At 35.2% G+C, this 16011-nt stretch overlaps 4 protein-coding genes across 4 annotated transcripts; 3 read left to right on the forward strand and 1 right to left on the reverse strand.

Annotated features, from left to right (window-relative positions):
- The first annotated feature begins 908 nt into the window (after positions 1 to 908).
- On the forward strand, positions 909 to 2494 carry LOC140822690 (polyubiquitin). The gene is made up of 2 exons (XM_073183527.1): positions 909 to 1025; positions 1384 to 2494. Exon 2 carries the CDS (start codon positions 1384 to 1386, stop codon positions 2299 to 2301), a length of 918 nt encoding a protein of 305 aa, XP_073039628.1. The 5' UTR covers positions 909 to 1025; the 3' UTR covers positions 2302 to 2494.
- Positions 2495 to 4151: 1657 nt separating this feature from the next.
- LOC140822671 (protein translation factor SUI1 homolog) lies at positions 4152 to 6307 on the forward strand. The gene is made up of 5 exons (XM_073183504.1): positions 4152 to 4338; positions 5357 to 5449; positions 5606 to 5811; positions 5896 to 5949; positions 6075 to 6307. The coding sequence occupies exons 2-5, from the start codon at positions 5413 to 5415 to the stop codon at positions 6117 to 6119; spliced, it is 342 nt and encodes a 113-aa protein (XP_073039605.1). The 5' UTR covers positions 4152 to 4338; positions 5357 to 5412; the 3' UTR covers positions 6120 to 6307.
- A 3288-nt stretch (positions 6308 to 9595) lies between these two features.
- Positions 9596 to 12839, forward strand: LOC140822682 (glucose-6-phosphate/phosphate translocator 1, chloroplastic). The gene is made up of 5 exons (XM_073183516.1): positions 9596 to 10438; positions 10595 to 10820; positions 11456 to 11678; positions 11925 to 12138; positions 12413 to 12839. The coding sequence occupies exons 1-5, from the start codon at positions 9947 to 9949 to the stop codon at positions 12422 to 12424; spliced, it is 1167 nt and encodes a 388-aa protein (XP_073039617.1). The 5' UTR covers positions 9596 to 9946; the 3' UTR covers positions 12425 to 12839.
- A 258-nt stretch (positions 12840 to 13097) lies between these two features.
- Positions 13098 to 15925, reverse strand: LOC140822695 (tryptophan synthase beta chain 1-like). The gene is made up of 5 exons (XM_073183536.1): positions 15593 to 15925; positions 14923 to 15279; positions 13955 to 14397; positions 13772 to 13866; positions 13098 to 13642 (listed from the first exon to the last, which is right to left on the reverse strand). Exons 1-5 carry the CDS (start codon positions 15896 to 15898, stop codon positions 13467 to 13469), a joined length of 1377 nt encoding a protein of 458 aa, XP_073039637.1. The 5' UTR covers positions 15899 to 15925; the 3' UTR covers positions 13098 to 13466.
- Positions 15926 to 16011: the final 86 nt, after the last annotated feature.

The following is a 16011-nucleotide window of genomic DNA, read 5'->3' on the forward strand; positions in this document are numbered from 1 at the left end:
CAAAATAAGAGAGACGTCTCACAAAATACAACTCGTGAGATCGTCTCACACAACTTTTTGCCTTTCACAATCAAATATCACATCAACCAAATATTTATTGATCACATGTCACTTTAATTAACAGTTTATTTTAAATAAAATAACTTACAATTTTATAAAAAAATCATTTAATCACTTTAATTAATTTCATCTATTATTTAGTATTTATTTTTTATTCAAATATAAAATTAGAAAATATATAACGATTATTTTTGAATAACTGATTTGTAAAAAATAAAAATTGGAAGATGTTAGACATTCGGACGAACTCGAGAATTTTCTCTACTTAAACTTTCGTCGATATTTGCAGAGTTTAAAAGATTCCTAAAAAAATTATTAGAATGTAATATTTTTTTGTGAAAGAAATATTTACGCAGGATGTTAGAAATACGAACTTTAATTTCTGAAGAACTAATGTATTTAGAGACAGTAGTGGGTGCCTTTGGTATTTATTTACCTTGTCCAAAATGCTGTAGCCAAGTATGTGGCAATGTCATACTGGTTAGATTTCTAATTGGTCAAAATTAATGGTCTAATATATAATTTACGAGAAATTGGTCTTCAATTCCAACCTTCGATTTTTTTTGTGTTCAGTCTCTAGATACTTTTTAAGTATCACATTTCCACATGAAATATACCACATTTTGTATGACATAATACCACAATTTTGTGGGTAGGGACTAGGGAGTGAATCCAAAAAAATATTTTAATTGGGGATTTTTCGGATAATATAATTAGTTTAAATATTTTCTTCAGTTTTTTTAAAAAAAATGAATTAAAGTTGAAATTTTCCTAGTCGTTGCCGTGTAGGTTCGGTGCACCACAGCTCACAATAGACACGCGTCGATATATAATTGGACACCTCTTCCCACTCCTCGCTATAAATACGGCCCTCTCCTTTCCCCATTTCTCATATCTGAGGCAAAGGCTCTCTTCGATACTCTCTATCTCGATTCTCGACCAATTGTTTAGCTTTCAATTTTAAGGTATTGCTTTAGTTTTTGTGATCGTCGTGTTTTTTTAATTGATGATTTTAGATATATCTGTTCTATGATATAATCTGTGTTGATTTGAAGGATGACATCTAGGGTTAGGCGGCGTTGAATATGTTTAAATTTGAGGTTTTATTGATTTTACCCGGTTGTGTTCTTGAACGGATCAAGATTTCTAATTTAATTTGTATCAATATTCGATTTTCTGTATCTGTCACACAATTAAGTCTTCTTTTCGTTGCAAATTACAAATGATTTACCTTTTATGATAATTCGATTGAGGTTTAAATCATGACGTTTCGGTAATTTTTCTCCTGATTTTAAGCCATTTTTTTAAAAAAATTATTTACAGATGCAGATCTTTGTGAAAACCCTCACCGGCAAGACAATCACCCTTGAGGTGGAAAGTTCCGACACCATCGACAACGTCAAAGCCAAGATCCAGGACAAGGAAGGAATCCCCCCAGACCAGCAAAGGTTGATCTTCGCTGGAAAACAGCTCGAGGATGGACGCACCCTCGCCGACTATAACATCCAGAAAGAGTCCACCCTTCACTTGGTGCTCCGACTCCGTGGTGGCATGCAAATCTTTGTCAAGACCCTCACCGGCAAGACCATAACTCTTGAGGTTGAGAGCTCCGACACCATTGACAATGTCAAAGCTAAAATTCAGGACAAGGAGGGAATCCCCCCAGATCAACAGAGGCTCATCTTCGCTGGAAAGCAGCTGGAGGACGGCCGAACATTGGCTGACTATAACATTCAGAAGGAATCTACCCTTCACTTGGTTCTAAGGCTTCGCGGTGGCATGCAGATTTTTGTAAAGACACTTACCGGGAAGACCATCACACTTGAGGTCGAGAGCTCCGACACCATCGACAATGTGAAGGCAAAAATTCAGGACAAAGAGGGGATCCCACCAGACCAGCAGAGGCTGATCTTCGCTGGTAAGCAGCTGGAAGATGGCCGTACTCTGGCAGATTACAACATCCAGAAGGAATCAACTTTGCACTTGGTTCTTAGGTTGAGGGGAGGGATGCAAATCTTTGTGAAGACTTTGACTGGAAAAACCATTACTTTGGAGGTGGAGAGCTCAGACACAATCGATAATGTGAAGGCGAAAATTCAAGACAAGGAGGGTATTCCACCAGACCAGCAAAGGTTGATTTTTGCTGGGAAGCAACTTGAGGATGGAAGGACTCTTGCCGACTACAACATTCAGAAGGAGTCCACCCTTCATCTTGTCCTCCGTCTCCGTGGTGGTTGCTAAGTGTTCCTACTTTATTGTTGTACTGATTCTGGAAAACATTGTATCCTGGGTTTTCGTTTTATTTTAAGAAGCTGTCTCCTATTGTGTTTGATGAACAATAATGTTTTTCATATGTTTCTGGCGTTTTGCTGAATGTTGAAACAATCACTTGGACTCGTTCCATTAATCAGTAAAACGTTGTGATTTTAGTGTCGGCATATGATGTTCCAACCCTTTTGTAACCTTGTGATGTTGATTTCCTGTGCTGATATGTTGAGTAATCGTGGGATTTTTGATACGTTATTCCCCTTCCTGAAAAGCACATCCATTGTGGGAAAAGGTTTGGAGCTTAATTAAGCAGGACCTTTGAGGGGGGTCTAGCGTACTTTCTTCTCTGTTGAGTTTTGAGCCATTTCTTATGAGCCTAAGCTGTAGGAATTTATCTAGATTAGATCACCGAATTTTAGCATCATATGACTGGTTAAAAAAGAACGATCGTTCAGTATTTGAATCTGAACTAGTTAAAAAAGAACGAGCGTTCAGTATAATTTGTTATACTTGTCAACGATGGTATGACTGGCTAAAGCCATTTCTCAACATGAATGGGGTAGAGTCCAAAGATGAGGGCAAGTTAATTCTGTAAATCTTACAGAAGTTAAAACATGGGCTCTGATGATTTGCCGCTCGAGGGGGTTGCAGCAGATCCCATCATCTTAGCCTGCAGGATGACATTACCAGCCGCTGGGGGTGGGGGTGAACAAGTAGAGGAACCATATCTTGCTCCGACCACGTTGATTGTATCATAGAAAGGTCCTGGATTTCCTTAAAATTGTTTTAAACAGAAGAAGTCCTGCGTACACAAGAGGGGGGCTGAATTGGAACACCCAGCCGAGCATGCTCTGCAAATATCAAAAGCCTACAACCCTTACCGTTTCCTGAAAACTTTGAAAATATAGAGGAAAAAATGGAAGAGAGCATGTAATCGTATTTTTCGTTGCCTAAACATGGTACTAGAGGCTTCCAATATTTTGTCAACAAGTTAACCATCGTTTGGTTGGTGAGATGAGACGATAAATGATTTGTAATTCAAGAATAACAAATTATATCCATCTAACTTGCTTTTCAACACATGTTATCGTTTACTATTTGAATCTGATAAAAGAACCTGGATCATTTTTGAATATATTTTTGTTATTTAGATAAGTGATACTATAAGCTTTAAATTCACCACTTATGTGGTTATATAATATTTCATGTTAAGCAAAAACTTGTGTGAAAACGGTCTCACGGGTTGTATTTTGTGAGACGAGTCTCTTATTTGGGTCTTCAATGAAAAATATTACTTTTTATGCCAAAAGTATTACTTTTTGTTATGAATATCGGTAGGGTTGATCCGTCTCACAGATAAAGATTCGTGAGACCGTCTCACAAAAGACCTACTCTTCACGTTAATTCTGATAAATTATAAATTCAACCAATAATAGTTGAGATTTGAATTCATTTTCTTTGTATTGTAAAAAATGAACCCGTATATTGAGATTTGAATTCATTTTCTTTGTATTGTAAAAAATTAATCCGTGGATTTAAATTTTGATTTATCTCATTATAAACAATAAAAATATAATTGAAATATAAAGATTTTAAATTCATCTCCGCTCCACACTAACATCCTTAAAATAATGAAAGTTGATATCCAATTATTTTTTTATCCATTAGCAGTCGAAATATATATGTTGCGTACAAAATTCTAACGATAAATTGGAAATATAAGATCCGTGGTTATTTTTTTTTTTGGAGATAATATAGTGAATACATTTTATATTTTAAAACTTTTTCCAAGTCGCAGTGTAAATCTAACCCGAAAATCGTGTCAAATAATTTGGAAAATGGCGTTAGCACAAAACGCTTTTTAATGATTTTGGTTTTTCATATTGTTTGTAAATAATAATTACCGCGGAAGCACTTACTTTTGTTCGTCGCTTCCATTCAGACTCGTCCGAATTCGAGGGTTCCGTGCTCAGCTGTCGATCATTAATCGAACCCTAGTTCTCGGATCGGGTACGATTTTTCGTTTCAATTTTGTTTCCAATCCAAGATATCGCATCAGATCTGTTCAAATCATCGTAATTCTTTGGTGATCCTTTTTTTTAAAATTTTATTTCCTCCACGTTTGTTTTTATCGAATTGATCAAACTGTTTTGTCTTATTGGATCTGTTGATTTGTTAAATACTTAAATACTCGTTCATATGAATTTGATTCGTTGTCTTGAGTTCTGTTGACATCTTTTGGTTCTCGAATTTTTTTCTTCTTCCCCGGTTGTTGCTTTCTTTTATTTTTGCACTTTTCTTTCATTGTATTGTAATTTATAATCTTGGCTGCTATTGGAATGTAGGATTTCTGATTCTTGATCATTATTGTTGGCTTGTGATGAATTGGGATCACTCTGTCTCTATGACTTAATTTTTTGCATTGATTGTCTAATTTTCCTTTTTCTACGAATAATAAATTTTTCACGTTTCCAACTTTTTGGTACATATGTTTTTTTTTTTTTGGCATTTTATACCAATCTAAAGTAATAGTTTAAAAGTGTTGTTAGTGGATCTGTGGCAACGCTGGATCGTTCTTTGAAGTCTGGAATCATATTAATCTCCAGGGCATGGTCTATTTCCAATTTTCGTGGTGTTCTTTTTATAAGAATTTCATGATATTGCCTGCTTTTGGTTTTTAACCTTCATAATTTAGTTAATGAACTAAGCGCCACATGTATACTGACAGAAAACCACTAATTGTTATCTTTTATTCTACATTTCTATGTTTTCCAGTCTACCAAGATTGTTCAAATTAACAAAGTTGTGCACCATCATAATTTCTAAACCCATATAAATTGGAATTTGGACGTGTTCTCACGTATTCAAACTCTTTTTTTTTTTTGGTTTACGGCAAACTAATCATTTTCTCAGAAGTTTAATTGTTTCCTCTTTGATTCCTATAGTCCTAGACATAATAAAATCTTGTGTTGTCATTTGGTTATATCTTCTTGTGGCTAATTTTATATTTTCTATGTTATTTAATCAGGTCTGAACACATAATTTTAGTCCAGGATTGTTTCATTTGTCACGTCAACCAAGTTCATGTCTGATCTTGACATCCAGATACCTACAACCTTCGGTATGTTGTTCGTTGCACATGTTTTTTGTGAAAACTGTTCTGTATTTTGTTGTTTAATCTTGCTTTCAAATGAACATGGAGAGCTAAATAAAATAGTTTATGTTGGGAATTGACTAAGGGGGCCGCTTTACTTGAATTCATTGACCTAATCTGTAGATGCTTTTGCTGATGCAAATGCTGAGAATTCTGGCGCTGGATCAAAGGACTACGTTCATATTCGTATACAACAACGTAATGGTCGTAAAAGCCTGACAACTGTTCAAGGATTGAAGAAAGAGTTCAGCTATAACAAAATCCTCAAGGATCTTAAGAAGGAGTTTTGCTGCAATGGAACTGTTGTTCAGGACCCTGAGCTAGGCCAGGTTTACACTTTAATCAAATTGGATGTAATCTTAATTTTTCCATTCCTTCGATTCTGAGTTGCCATCACGACTTTTTTTGTGAAGGTTATTCAGCTTCAAGGTGATCAACGGAAAAACGTTTCTTCCTTTCTTGTTCAGGTGATTGATTTCTCAGCTCTTTCCCTTACATCTCATTCATGGAACCAAAGTAACTTAACATAAACAAGCTTAATTTAAAGAATGACTGAAAATCTGCCTCATTTTGGTCCATTTATCGGAAACAGGCTGGAATTGTGAAGAAAGAGCACATCAAGATTCATGGTTTCTGAGCTGCTTCATCCATCTTTATATCCTGGGCCCTTGGCTGTTTGCTACCGTGTCTGTGCTGTAATACTATCTTCAGTCGCACATATTTCTCTTCTACATGTCGTGTGATGTTAACAAGATGCATTTGGTTGCAGTGGATTTGGAAAATAGTTACGCTTCTTATTCAAAGGTTTTTCTGCATTCCGTTTTACTACCTTTGTTTCCATGTCTTGTTATGTCCTTAGAACATAATTGGATGATCATGAAATTAAGGGCTGAGTAGGATATTTGCTCTCTGGTTTAGAATTTTAAAAACTATAATATTTAAATTTTTAAATTGAGTCAATATCAAAATTATCCAAAATTAACTTAAAAAATTTTCCAAAATTTTTTTGGCCCGTAATAGCCTGAGCTTGGAATTATCGTGAATGATTGATTTCGATGGCAACTTGATTTGGTGGTGAGTAAATGGCTGTTATCGATATCTGCCATATGTATGAGTATAAACTAATTTAATCGAGTCGAATTTGACAATTTTGAATGCTCGAATTAGTTCTATATATTCGAGTTTGAGCGAGCTCGAAGTTCAAAATGTTAAAAATTTTGGTTGGCATTCGGTTTGAATTAAAGCTTGAGTTCGTCCCAAATATTCGAATATGTTCGTGAACTATTTGAATTATTGTTTGAAAATTAAGTACTTGAACGGTTTGAAATTTATTGTTTAATATGTAATTATATTATAATACAATATTAAGGTTCACGAACTATCGAATAAAATAATTTGAGTTCGAATTCGTTCGAGTTCAGTTCGAACATATTCAAGTCAATAAGTTTGAATACAAAATCAAATATTTTTTTAGATAGCTACTCGGTTTGTTTGAACTCTATGGTTTCGTTTGGTAAATGTGATAGGATAAGTAAATGATTAATAATTATAGTGATTAAAAAATTAGATATATGAATTAATAGTATGGTGGGATAAATAACATAGTGTTTGGTATGATTTTAAAATGACGGATAAATTTTGTAAATTTTATTGTAATGATCAAAATGCATCAAATGCTAATTAAATATATATTCTTAAAATAATTGAATAGATAATTAAACATTTATAATTATAATTTATATTTATTAAAATTAATTTAAATTTATTTATTAGAAATAAGTTTGTAAATATGCATTTACTTTATTAATTTAAATAACAATAATATTTTAAATGTTAATGTTAAATAAAGTTTTAGTAATAATTAGATATTATTGTTTTTTCTTTAAAATAATTATAAATATTCTTAAAATAATTGGATAGATAATTAAATATTTATAATTAATAATTAAAATAGTAATAAAATTTTAAATATTAATTTTAATATTAAATAAAGTTTAGTAATATAATAATATTATTGTTTTTTTAAATAATTATAAATATTTTTAAAATAAATAAATAGATAATTAAATATTTATAATTATAATTTATGTTTATTAAAATTAATTTAAATATATTTGAAAATATTACGGTAATCATTAAACATAATAAATTAGAATTTGATAAATATTTATTTTCATAAGAGATAAGAGGATAAACATGTAATTTGTGTTATGTTGATAACTTATCCAACTTAATTTGTTAGATTAATAATAAAAAAAATTAGGTCTTAAACCGGGTTAAAATGATTATTAATATATCTTAAAATTTCAACCAGACAAAGTTTAGACAAAGTTTGTGATTATTCGTATATCTTTATTTAATCACATCAACCAAACACAACTTATGTGTATAGATTAATATTTCTCGTCAAACTTATTTGAACACATGCGGCATCATGTGACTTGACTGCGATCCAATTGTGCGCAACATTAAGTGACTTCTCTGCGATCTAAATGGTAAAAATCCCGCAACTTCAACTAGAAAAGTTGTTAGGCGCAGACTTGATTCCCTTTGGTGACTCATTTTAGAGATGTGGATCCAGTAATCTTGTGATGCTATCCATTCCAGATGGAGAATTTATATTATAAAAATAAAGTAGGTATCTCGTAAGACGGATCGATTCGATTTATGAAAAGTAATATTTTTGATATAAAAAAATATAATATTTGATAGATCAGATAGAGTCGGAGATCTATTTTACCAAATTAACTCGTGAGACAGTCTTATAAAGCTACACCACTTTTTGTGTTAAGAATATGTATATAATTTGAAGAATGTTCGTTGGACTCGTTCTCACATTCCGAAGAATTTTGAAGTGTTGATCAACCGAAATCGGCATAATTTTTTTCAAGAACTAATAGACCACCTACTTGAATTTGGTTTGAAAATTAGAAATCAAGTTGAAAACTAAGAAATTATTGTGGGCAGGGATGCCAATTTCTTCCGAATTCGTTGAAGGATTCAATGCCTAACGCAAATGAAAGAATGTATGAAGTGATTTTTTTGGACCCAATTATAATCGAGTATGATGATTTTCGGGTTCAGGATGAAGTCGGATCTAGTAGCATCATATTCATACACATATCTGACTCAAATACCATATTAAATTATAATATACATGTATATGCATAATTAATTTTTTTTATGTACATATTGATTTATTAATTCTATGTTTGTCAACGATGGTAGTTGAATTAAATAAAGAAAATTATTGATATAAAGATTATACTATTTTTGTAAGATAAACATATTGAGATAGTTTGTTTTCCTAATATTTTGTTATTTCTTTAATCTTATTCAGTTTGTTAATTTTACAAAATTTGAAAAAAATGCAATTATAGATGATAATAAGATATTTAGATAAAATATTGATACTCGATCCTCCAAATGTGTGAACGAGGATGAAAATTAAATTAATCAATATGAATGATAATATATATGATAAATGAGAATGAAAATGAAAGATATATAACGTTACCTGAATCCTACTCATTATGACATCGTCCTATTTACCTGGTACCAAAATTATGGTTATTGTTTGGTACGTGGTGTAACGATAGAAAATTATCGATAACTACAATTTTGAATTTTCTCTTTTTTAAATCTGAAAATTTTATGTATTTAACTTTAAATTTTATTAAATCTATATATTCTTGAAATAATTAAAATTATACTAAAAACTATTTTATTTTATGGAACATTGGTGAAAAATCCCCGATCAAAATATTTCATTGGATTCACTCTTTATCCACAAAATTGTGATACTATGTCATACACAATGTGGTACACTTCATGTGGAGATGTGATACTAAAAAAAGTACTCAGAGACTGAACACAAAAAAAATCGATGAATGGGGACCGAAGACCAATTTACTTATAAGAACTAATGCTTCGTTTCAACGATTTGACATCCTTTGCTGCCAAACCAAGTTCTCCCTTGATTCCACATCCACCAACCAACCCACGTCGAAAATCCCGGAAAAAAGTCGATTTTCTTTTGTTCGAAAGCATCGTTTCCCACGAGGATTCAATTTGACACACACACACACACACACACACACACACACACACACACACTCTCTCTCTCTATCTATATATAAAACCCTGCGCATATGATTTCTGGGTACTTGCAAAGTCCTATGTAAACTTTTGTACTATTCCATAACTAATCGGTGACATTCTTTTCCAAAGCAAAAACAACTAGGCGGTTGTATGTTTTGTTTGTTTTCTGGGGTTTTAGGCGCTACCCAAGTTTCAAAAGTTCTTGAAGTTTTCGCCTTCTGTTCCATTCTACCTAAATATTAACGAAACGGGAGTGCAGTAAGTTTCTTTGAAATCATCGAGTTTTTCCCGGGTCAAACCTGCCGTGATTTTCGCCGGGAGTTTCATACATTGTTTTTGTGATATTCTTCTGCATATATCACTATGATCTCTTCTTTCAAGCAGCCAACTTTATCGATTCATGGGTTAAATTTGGTCCAACATAGGACAAAATTTCTCGCCCGAAGGTCGCCGGGTTTCGCTTCTCCGCTGACGGAAACTACTCGCCGGAGCTTAAATATTTCTCTTTCTAAGCCGCTATACGTCTCAGAGTTTGATTCATTTTCTGTTCGTGACAAGAAGGAGAGATCTCTCATCAGGTGCGAGGCATATGAAGCCGATCGGTCGGAGTCCATGAGCAAATCTCCGGCGGAGGCGGCTAAGAAAGTGAAGATCGGAGTGTACTTCGCGACGTGGTGGGGTTTGAATGTGATCTTCAATATATATAACAAGAAAGTGTTGAATGCGTATCCTTTTCCATGGTTAACTTCAACGCTGTCCTTGGCCGCTGGCTCACTCATCATGCTCATCACTTGGGCTCTGAGGATTGCTGAGGCCCCAAAGACAGATCTTGAGTTTTGGAAGACCCTTTTCCCCGTGAGAATTCTGAGAACTTTTGCTTTGTTTTTCTATTCGAGTGTATTCTTGGATTTGGTGGTTTTTTGTGATTTCTGTTTGATATTATGAGTGCTTTGATTTCTGGGATGTTCTTGTTTTTTTAGTATTGTTTTCATATTGGATTTTTGTGCTTAGGTTGCTCTTGCACATACAATTGGACATGTGGCTGCGACTGTAAGTATGTCAAAGGTTGCAGTTTCATTCACTCACATAATAAAGAGTGGTGAGCCTGCTTTCAGCGTTTTGGTCTCAAGGTTTCTCTTGGGAGAAACATTCCCACCAGCCGTTTATTTCTCCCTTCTTCCCATCATCGGCGGCTGCTGCCTCTCCGCCCTCACCGAGCTCAACTTCAACATGACTGGTAATTTCTACAACTTGAATGAGCCTAACAAATTGAGCTTTTTGCCCAATTAGTCCTGTAAAAATGTCAAAGGTGAAGGTAGGAGTGTGTCACTGTCATTTTAACAAATATCATCTAACTTTAAGCGGTTAATGACTATTTCTTCCCAGAATCACGTGATTATTGCCCAGGTAGGTGGCTACAGAGCGAACTTGGTTATTAGAGGCATGCATATTGACATATAGTAGGTATCAGGCCCAACGCTCAAAGTAAATCACGTGCTTTATGGAAGTGAAGGGGACTAAGGCATAATATTCAAGAATTTAGATACTCCAAAAAAAAAGAAAAAGGAATTCCCTAATCATCTTCTATGAATTTCACAAACTATTGACCAACAACAAATGAATATTAATTAGTTTATACACATAAATCAATAGCTATTTTTGTAGCGTTTCACTTTGGATTCGTTGTTCATATGTTTTAAGTGTGCTTCCTTTAAAGCACACCAATACGTGTTCTTCACAGCCAAATCAAGTGTTTTTATAACCTTTCAAAAACCATGGAACAAAAAGTCCTTGTATTTCAGAACTTTACGCTGAATCACGAGTTTCTTGGATGTGAATTGACAGTATTTGCTTGTTTGCTGTCAAAATCAGGTTTTATGGGTGCCATGATATCGAATTTGGCGTTTGTCTTCCGGAATATATTTTCCAAAAGAGGCATGAAGGGCAAGTCTGTAAGCGGGATGAACTATTACGCCTGCTTATCGATGATGTCACTCTTGATACTTACCCCGTTTGCAATTGCTGTTGAGGGACCACAGTTGTGGGCTGCTGGATTTAAAGAATCCATGTCTCAAATTGGACCACAGATCATATGGTAATCACTTGATCATTTCATTTGTTTTCTTGTACACTAGTTAGTGCAGGGTGATGACCGGTTTCTCCTATGTTTAGTTTCGTATTCTAGCTCATAACAGATTCTGATAAATGGTTAGTAACAACCAACAAGAACTAGATTACATATGGATTGATTGTGTCTCTGATCCAACCTTGTGGCGCATCAGTTTCTAAGCTTAGTCTTTACGAGTACTTCATTAATCATTTTTTGGTTGTACATATGTAGGTGGATGGCGGCTCAGAGCATATTCTACCACCTCTACAATCAAGTATCATACATGTCACTGGATGAGATATCTCCATTGACGTTTAGTGTCGGAAACACGATGAAACGTATTTCTGTCATTGTTTCCTCTATCATTATCTTCCAAACGCCTATACGACCAGTCAATGCTCTCGGAGCTGCAATTGCTATTCTTGGAACCTTTATATACTCACAGGTACGTAGTTTGCCTATTCTTTCCTCATATTACATTGTGCAACGTTTTAGGATTAAGTTCAGATTCTTGTGTTTGTTGGCTGTTCGTTTGCGTCTTTTTTTCTTTCTACTTCTTTCAGTTGCTTTGTAATTACTGGCTAAGAACTGAGCAAATTGTATTAAAGAAAAGATTATTTATGTTTCTGGTCTGTCTGTACGTAACACTGAATTCCACTTATTACACAGTTCATTTTCATTGCTTTGGGTCATTTTTTGGCTTTTCCTTTTTTCTGCAGGCTAAGCAATGAAGGCATTCAAATTGGGAATCCAGTAATATTAACCAAAAACCAGAGAAGAGGGAAGTTGGCACAATGATTTTTGAGAATAAATTACCCAATCAACGAAGGACTTGCTCAACTTTTTACAAGGAAATAAGATTTGATTATTATTACTTTTTCAAAATATATTGTTAGTTTTATACAAGTTCAAAATAGACATATTCTCTCGGTTTTGATTCGTGTTTTTGAGGTAGAGAACGATCGATGAACTTGGAATTTTGTAAGGATTGAGATTTAAAATCATAGATTTCCAAGTTATGATTTGAAGCTATTTTACTCGTCTGGATGATGATGAATTTCACTTCCTCCAATCTATAAGCTTTGTATTAGAATTACACCCAAAATCAGTGATATTTATAAAAGTCGGAAATTTTGTTTCTTCCAATCCTAGCTCAGCTGGTACCAACATTTAGGAATATAGGTACTTAAGCCTGGAGGTCCCGAGTTTAAGTGTTAGGGAAGGTGAAAGGAACTATTTCCAAGAGTGGGATATTCTATGAGTGACGGTGCACCCATGCTGGACCATCCTAACGACCCATGACCAGTAGTGGTGCGTGGGTATGGGCCGAGGCCTTTGTTGATTCAGCTTAATGGCCCATGATCGTTACAAGTGCAACCTGAATTGTGTACATGATAATGAAGATATTCGACAAACAGCCAAATCTATTTTATTTGAAGTGCGCTGAATACCATATAAAGGAAAATACAAAAAAAAAGAAAAGAAAAGAAAAAGAAAAATATCACACTGTAATCTAAAGGCCATTTACAATTTTACCGAGACCATCGGCTTATACCATATACCAGAGAACTTCCTCCTTATTATGCTTATGTATATCAATCTAATATATGATGAACCTCACTTCCAACACTGTGATACATTATGTTAACTTTCGAAGCGGCGTATCAGGAGCAAACTACCACGCCAAACACGACAAGAGGACCTTATCTATGTTGCGAGGCTGCTTTTGCATTTTATTTATCATATGTTTGTTTCATTTTGAGAAAGGTACCTTCAAATATCTAAATGTTTAATGGCTGTGTGAACGTCCTTGTCTCCTCTGCCACTGCAGTTGAGCACAACCTTAGTTCCGTCTGGAAGTTCTGGGCAAAGCTTCTCTAAATAAGCCAGTGCATGTGACGTCTCCAGTGCTGGGATAATGCCTTCTAGCTTAGATAGTCTCTTAAATGCTGCATATATGGCTGGAACAAGTAAGACATACCAGAAATTGAATGTACACAAGGCTACACAAGCACAGACGCAAAACACTACCTTAAACTACAGACCTAATAAATAAAAGCAGCAACATGATATATTACCTTCTAAAGCTTCCTCGTCAGTGATGCTATAGTACTCTGCCCGCCCAACATCTTTCAGAAAGCTGTGCTCTGGTCCAACTCCAGGGTAATCCAGGCTATAAAAGCCAATACAAGATATATCTCAGCCATGAAAGTAGTTTTAGCTAAGTTGCCATTAAAAACTATACATAGATATGCTTTTACCCAGCACTTATAGAATGTGGCTCTAGTATTTGCCCGTCATCATCCTGCAACAAGTAGCTCATAGCTCCATGTAGAACTCCAATGTCTCCCTTTGTCAAAGTTGCAGCATGCTTACCAGTATCTAAACCAAAACCGGCAGCCTCCACGCCGATCAACCTTACATCTTCATCATCGACAAATTCATGAAAAAGCCCAATAGCATTTGAACCTCCACCAACACATGCGACAAGAACATCAGGTTTGCCACCCCATTTTTCCATTGATTGTTTCCTTGTTTCTTTACCAATCACAGCATGAAATTCTCTAACCATCATAGGATATGGATGTGGCCCAGCAACGGATCCAAGTATGTAATGGGTCGATTCCACATTAGTCACCCAGTCTCGTATAGCTTCGGATGTAGCATCCTTCAGCGTTGCTGTCCCAGAATTAACTGCTCTAACCTACAGGTTAAGTAACTTTGAACTCGAATGTGGAAAATACAAGAACAACTTAATGAGACGGATTGCCCATAAGATTCATAGATAGCAACTGCTATGGAAATGAGAAAGTTTGAACCAAAACAATACTATATTTTTTTCATTAGCAAGTGTAAGTTAGTAAACAAACAGACCAACAGGGAAAACTTTTCATCCCGCTTGCAACTCTTGAGCTTACTCTATTACCGAGTCGTCAATTTGACCATTGATTTCACGTGATACAAGCATCAAAGCCAACACGGTAAACAATGTCCGAGGGGCTTATTGCCACACAGAAACAAATTGAGTTGCTGATGAAAAGATGCCAAACAACTTCAAGCCAGTCACTCGATTTGATTGAATCATAATAATAAACAAACTCAGGTTACTCCATAATTACACGAAGATACCTAAAAGTGATTAGTCAACAGAAGAACAACAGGTTGGACATTCTAACTAAGACAGGTTGAATATTCAAAAGAGCATGGAAAACAGACTAGACATACTGACCTCAGCACCTAGAAGCCTCATTCTGAAGACATTGAGCGCTTGTCTCTCCATATCCTGAGCGCCCATATAAATAATACACTGCAAACCGAACCTAGCACAAACAGTAGCTGTTGCAACACCGTGCTGGCCAGCTCCAGTTTCAGCAATAATGCGAGTCTTTCCTAGGCGCTTGGCAAGCAAAGCTTGTGCAACGGCATTGTTGATTTTGTGGGCGCCAGTGTGATTAAGGTCTTCCCTTTTGAGATATATATGAGGCCCTTTTCCATCAGCACGATTGTAATGCTCACTAAGTCGTTCTGCAAAGTATAGTGGGCTTTCTCGTCCAACATAGTCCCTCAATATCCCATTTAGCCCTTTCTGAAAGGAATCCAAAAGACCAAAACATAATGAAAAATGTTAATATGGAATCAGAAGTAGAAATTTCATCAATACATAAAGTATATGCGGTGATGCTGGGAATGGCAGGAGGGACTACTTGCCATCGATATCCATCTCCAACCTACATCAACGATCCCTTGAATTTATACCACCACTACCCCACCCCCAAGATAGAAACGCACCAATCCGTTTTGACAAATGATTCTCCGAACATCAAACGTACAAAAAAATTAAACAAGATTCAATTATTCCTCGAAAGGATAAGTCATTTTGGCGAAAAAAAAATCAGAACCTGAAAATCATCGTCGGTGGCTAGGGACTTGAATGCGGCCTCGAGCTCCGTGAGGGCGTGCATCAAAGTCTCCGGCACGTACTTCCCGCCAAATTTTCCAAACCGGCCGAAGGAGTCTGGTCGCTGCCAAACCACCGGATCGACGGTCACCGCCGCTGATTGGTCTTTGGTACAAGTAAACGCTATGGAACAGCGACGACGTGGGTAAGGAAGCGAAATTTCATTGAATTTGAGTGGCAAATACGAATGCGAACCAGCAGCAAGGCAAACTGTGGCGGTGAATGAAGAAGAAGAAGACAAGGCCATGTTTGGTCGTAAGGACTGATTCTTTGTTTTTATTTATATTAGTATTTAACTCGTGCATCATGACATGATTAAAAATTAATTATTATAAAAAAATGAATATAAATTTAAATTAC

Source organism: Primulina eburnea, chromosome 2, assembly GCF_022965805.1.
Source record: "Primulina eburnea isolate SZY01 chromosome 2, ASM2296580v1, whole genome shotgun sequence".
Lineage (NCBI taxonomy): Eukaryota > Viridiplantae > Streptophyta > Magnoliopsida > Lamiales > Gesneriaceae > Primulina > Primulina eburnea.

Coding starts and splice junctions, on each gene's coding strand:
- LOC140822690 (XM_073183527.1), top strand. CDS start 1,384: ATGCAGATCTTTGTGAAAACCCTCACCGGCAAGACAATCACCCTTGAG.
- LOC140822671 (XM_073183504.1), top strand. CDS start 5,413: ATGTCTGATCTTGACATCCAGATACCTACAACCTTCG. Junction 5,450..5,605: donor CCAGATACCTACAACCTTCG/GTATGTTGTTCG, acceptor CCTAATCTGTAG/ATGCTTTTGCTGATGCAAAT. Junction 5,950..6,074: donor TTTCTTCCTTTCTTGTTCAG/GTGATTGATTTC, acceptor TATCGGAAACAG/GCTGGAATTGTGAAGAAAGA.
- LOC140822682 (XM_073183516.1), top strand. CDS start 9,947: ATGATCTCTTCTTTCAAGCAGCCAACTTTATCGATTCATGGGTTAAAT. Junction 10,821..11,455: donor GCTCAACTTCAACATGACTG/GTAATTTCTACA, acceptor TGTCAAAATCAG/GTTTTATGGGTGCCATGATA. Junction 11,679..11,924: donor ATTGGACCACAGATCATATG/GTAATCACTTGA, acceptor GTACATATGTAG/GTGGATGGCGGCTCAGAGCA.
- LOC140822695 (XM_073183536.1), bottom strand. CDS start 15,898: ATGGCCTTGTCTTCTTCTTCTTCATTCACCGCCACAGTTTGCCTTGCT. Junction 13,867..13,954: donor CCACATTCTATAAGTGCTGG/GTAAAAGCATAT, acceptor TGGCTTTTATAG/CCTGGATTACCCTGGAGTTG. Junction 13,643..13,771: donor TGACGAGGAAGCTTTAGAAG/GTAATATATCAT, acceptor CCATATATGCAG/CATTTAAGAGACTATCTAAG.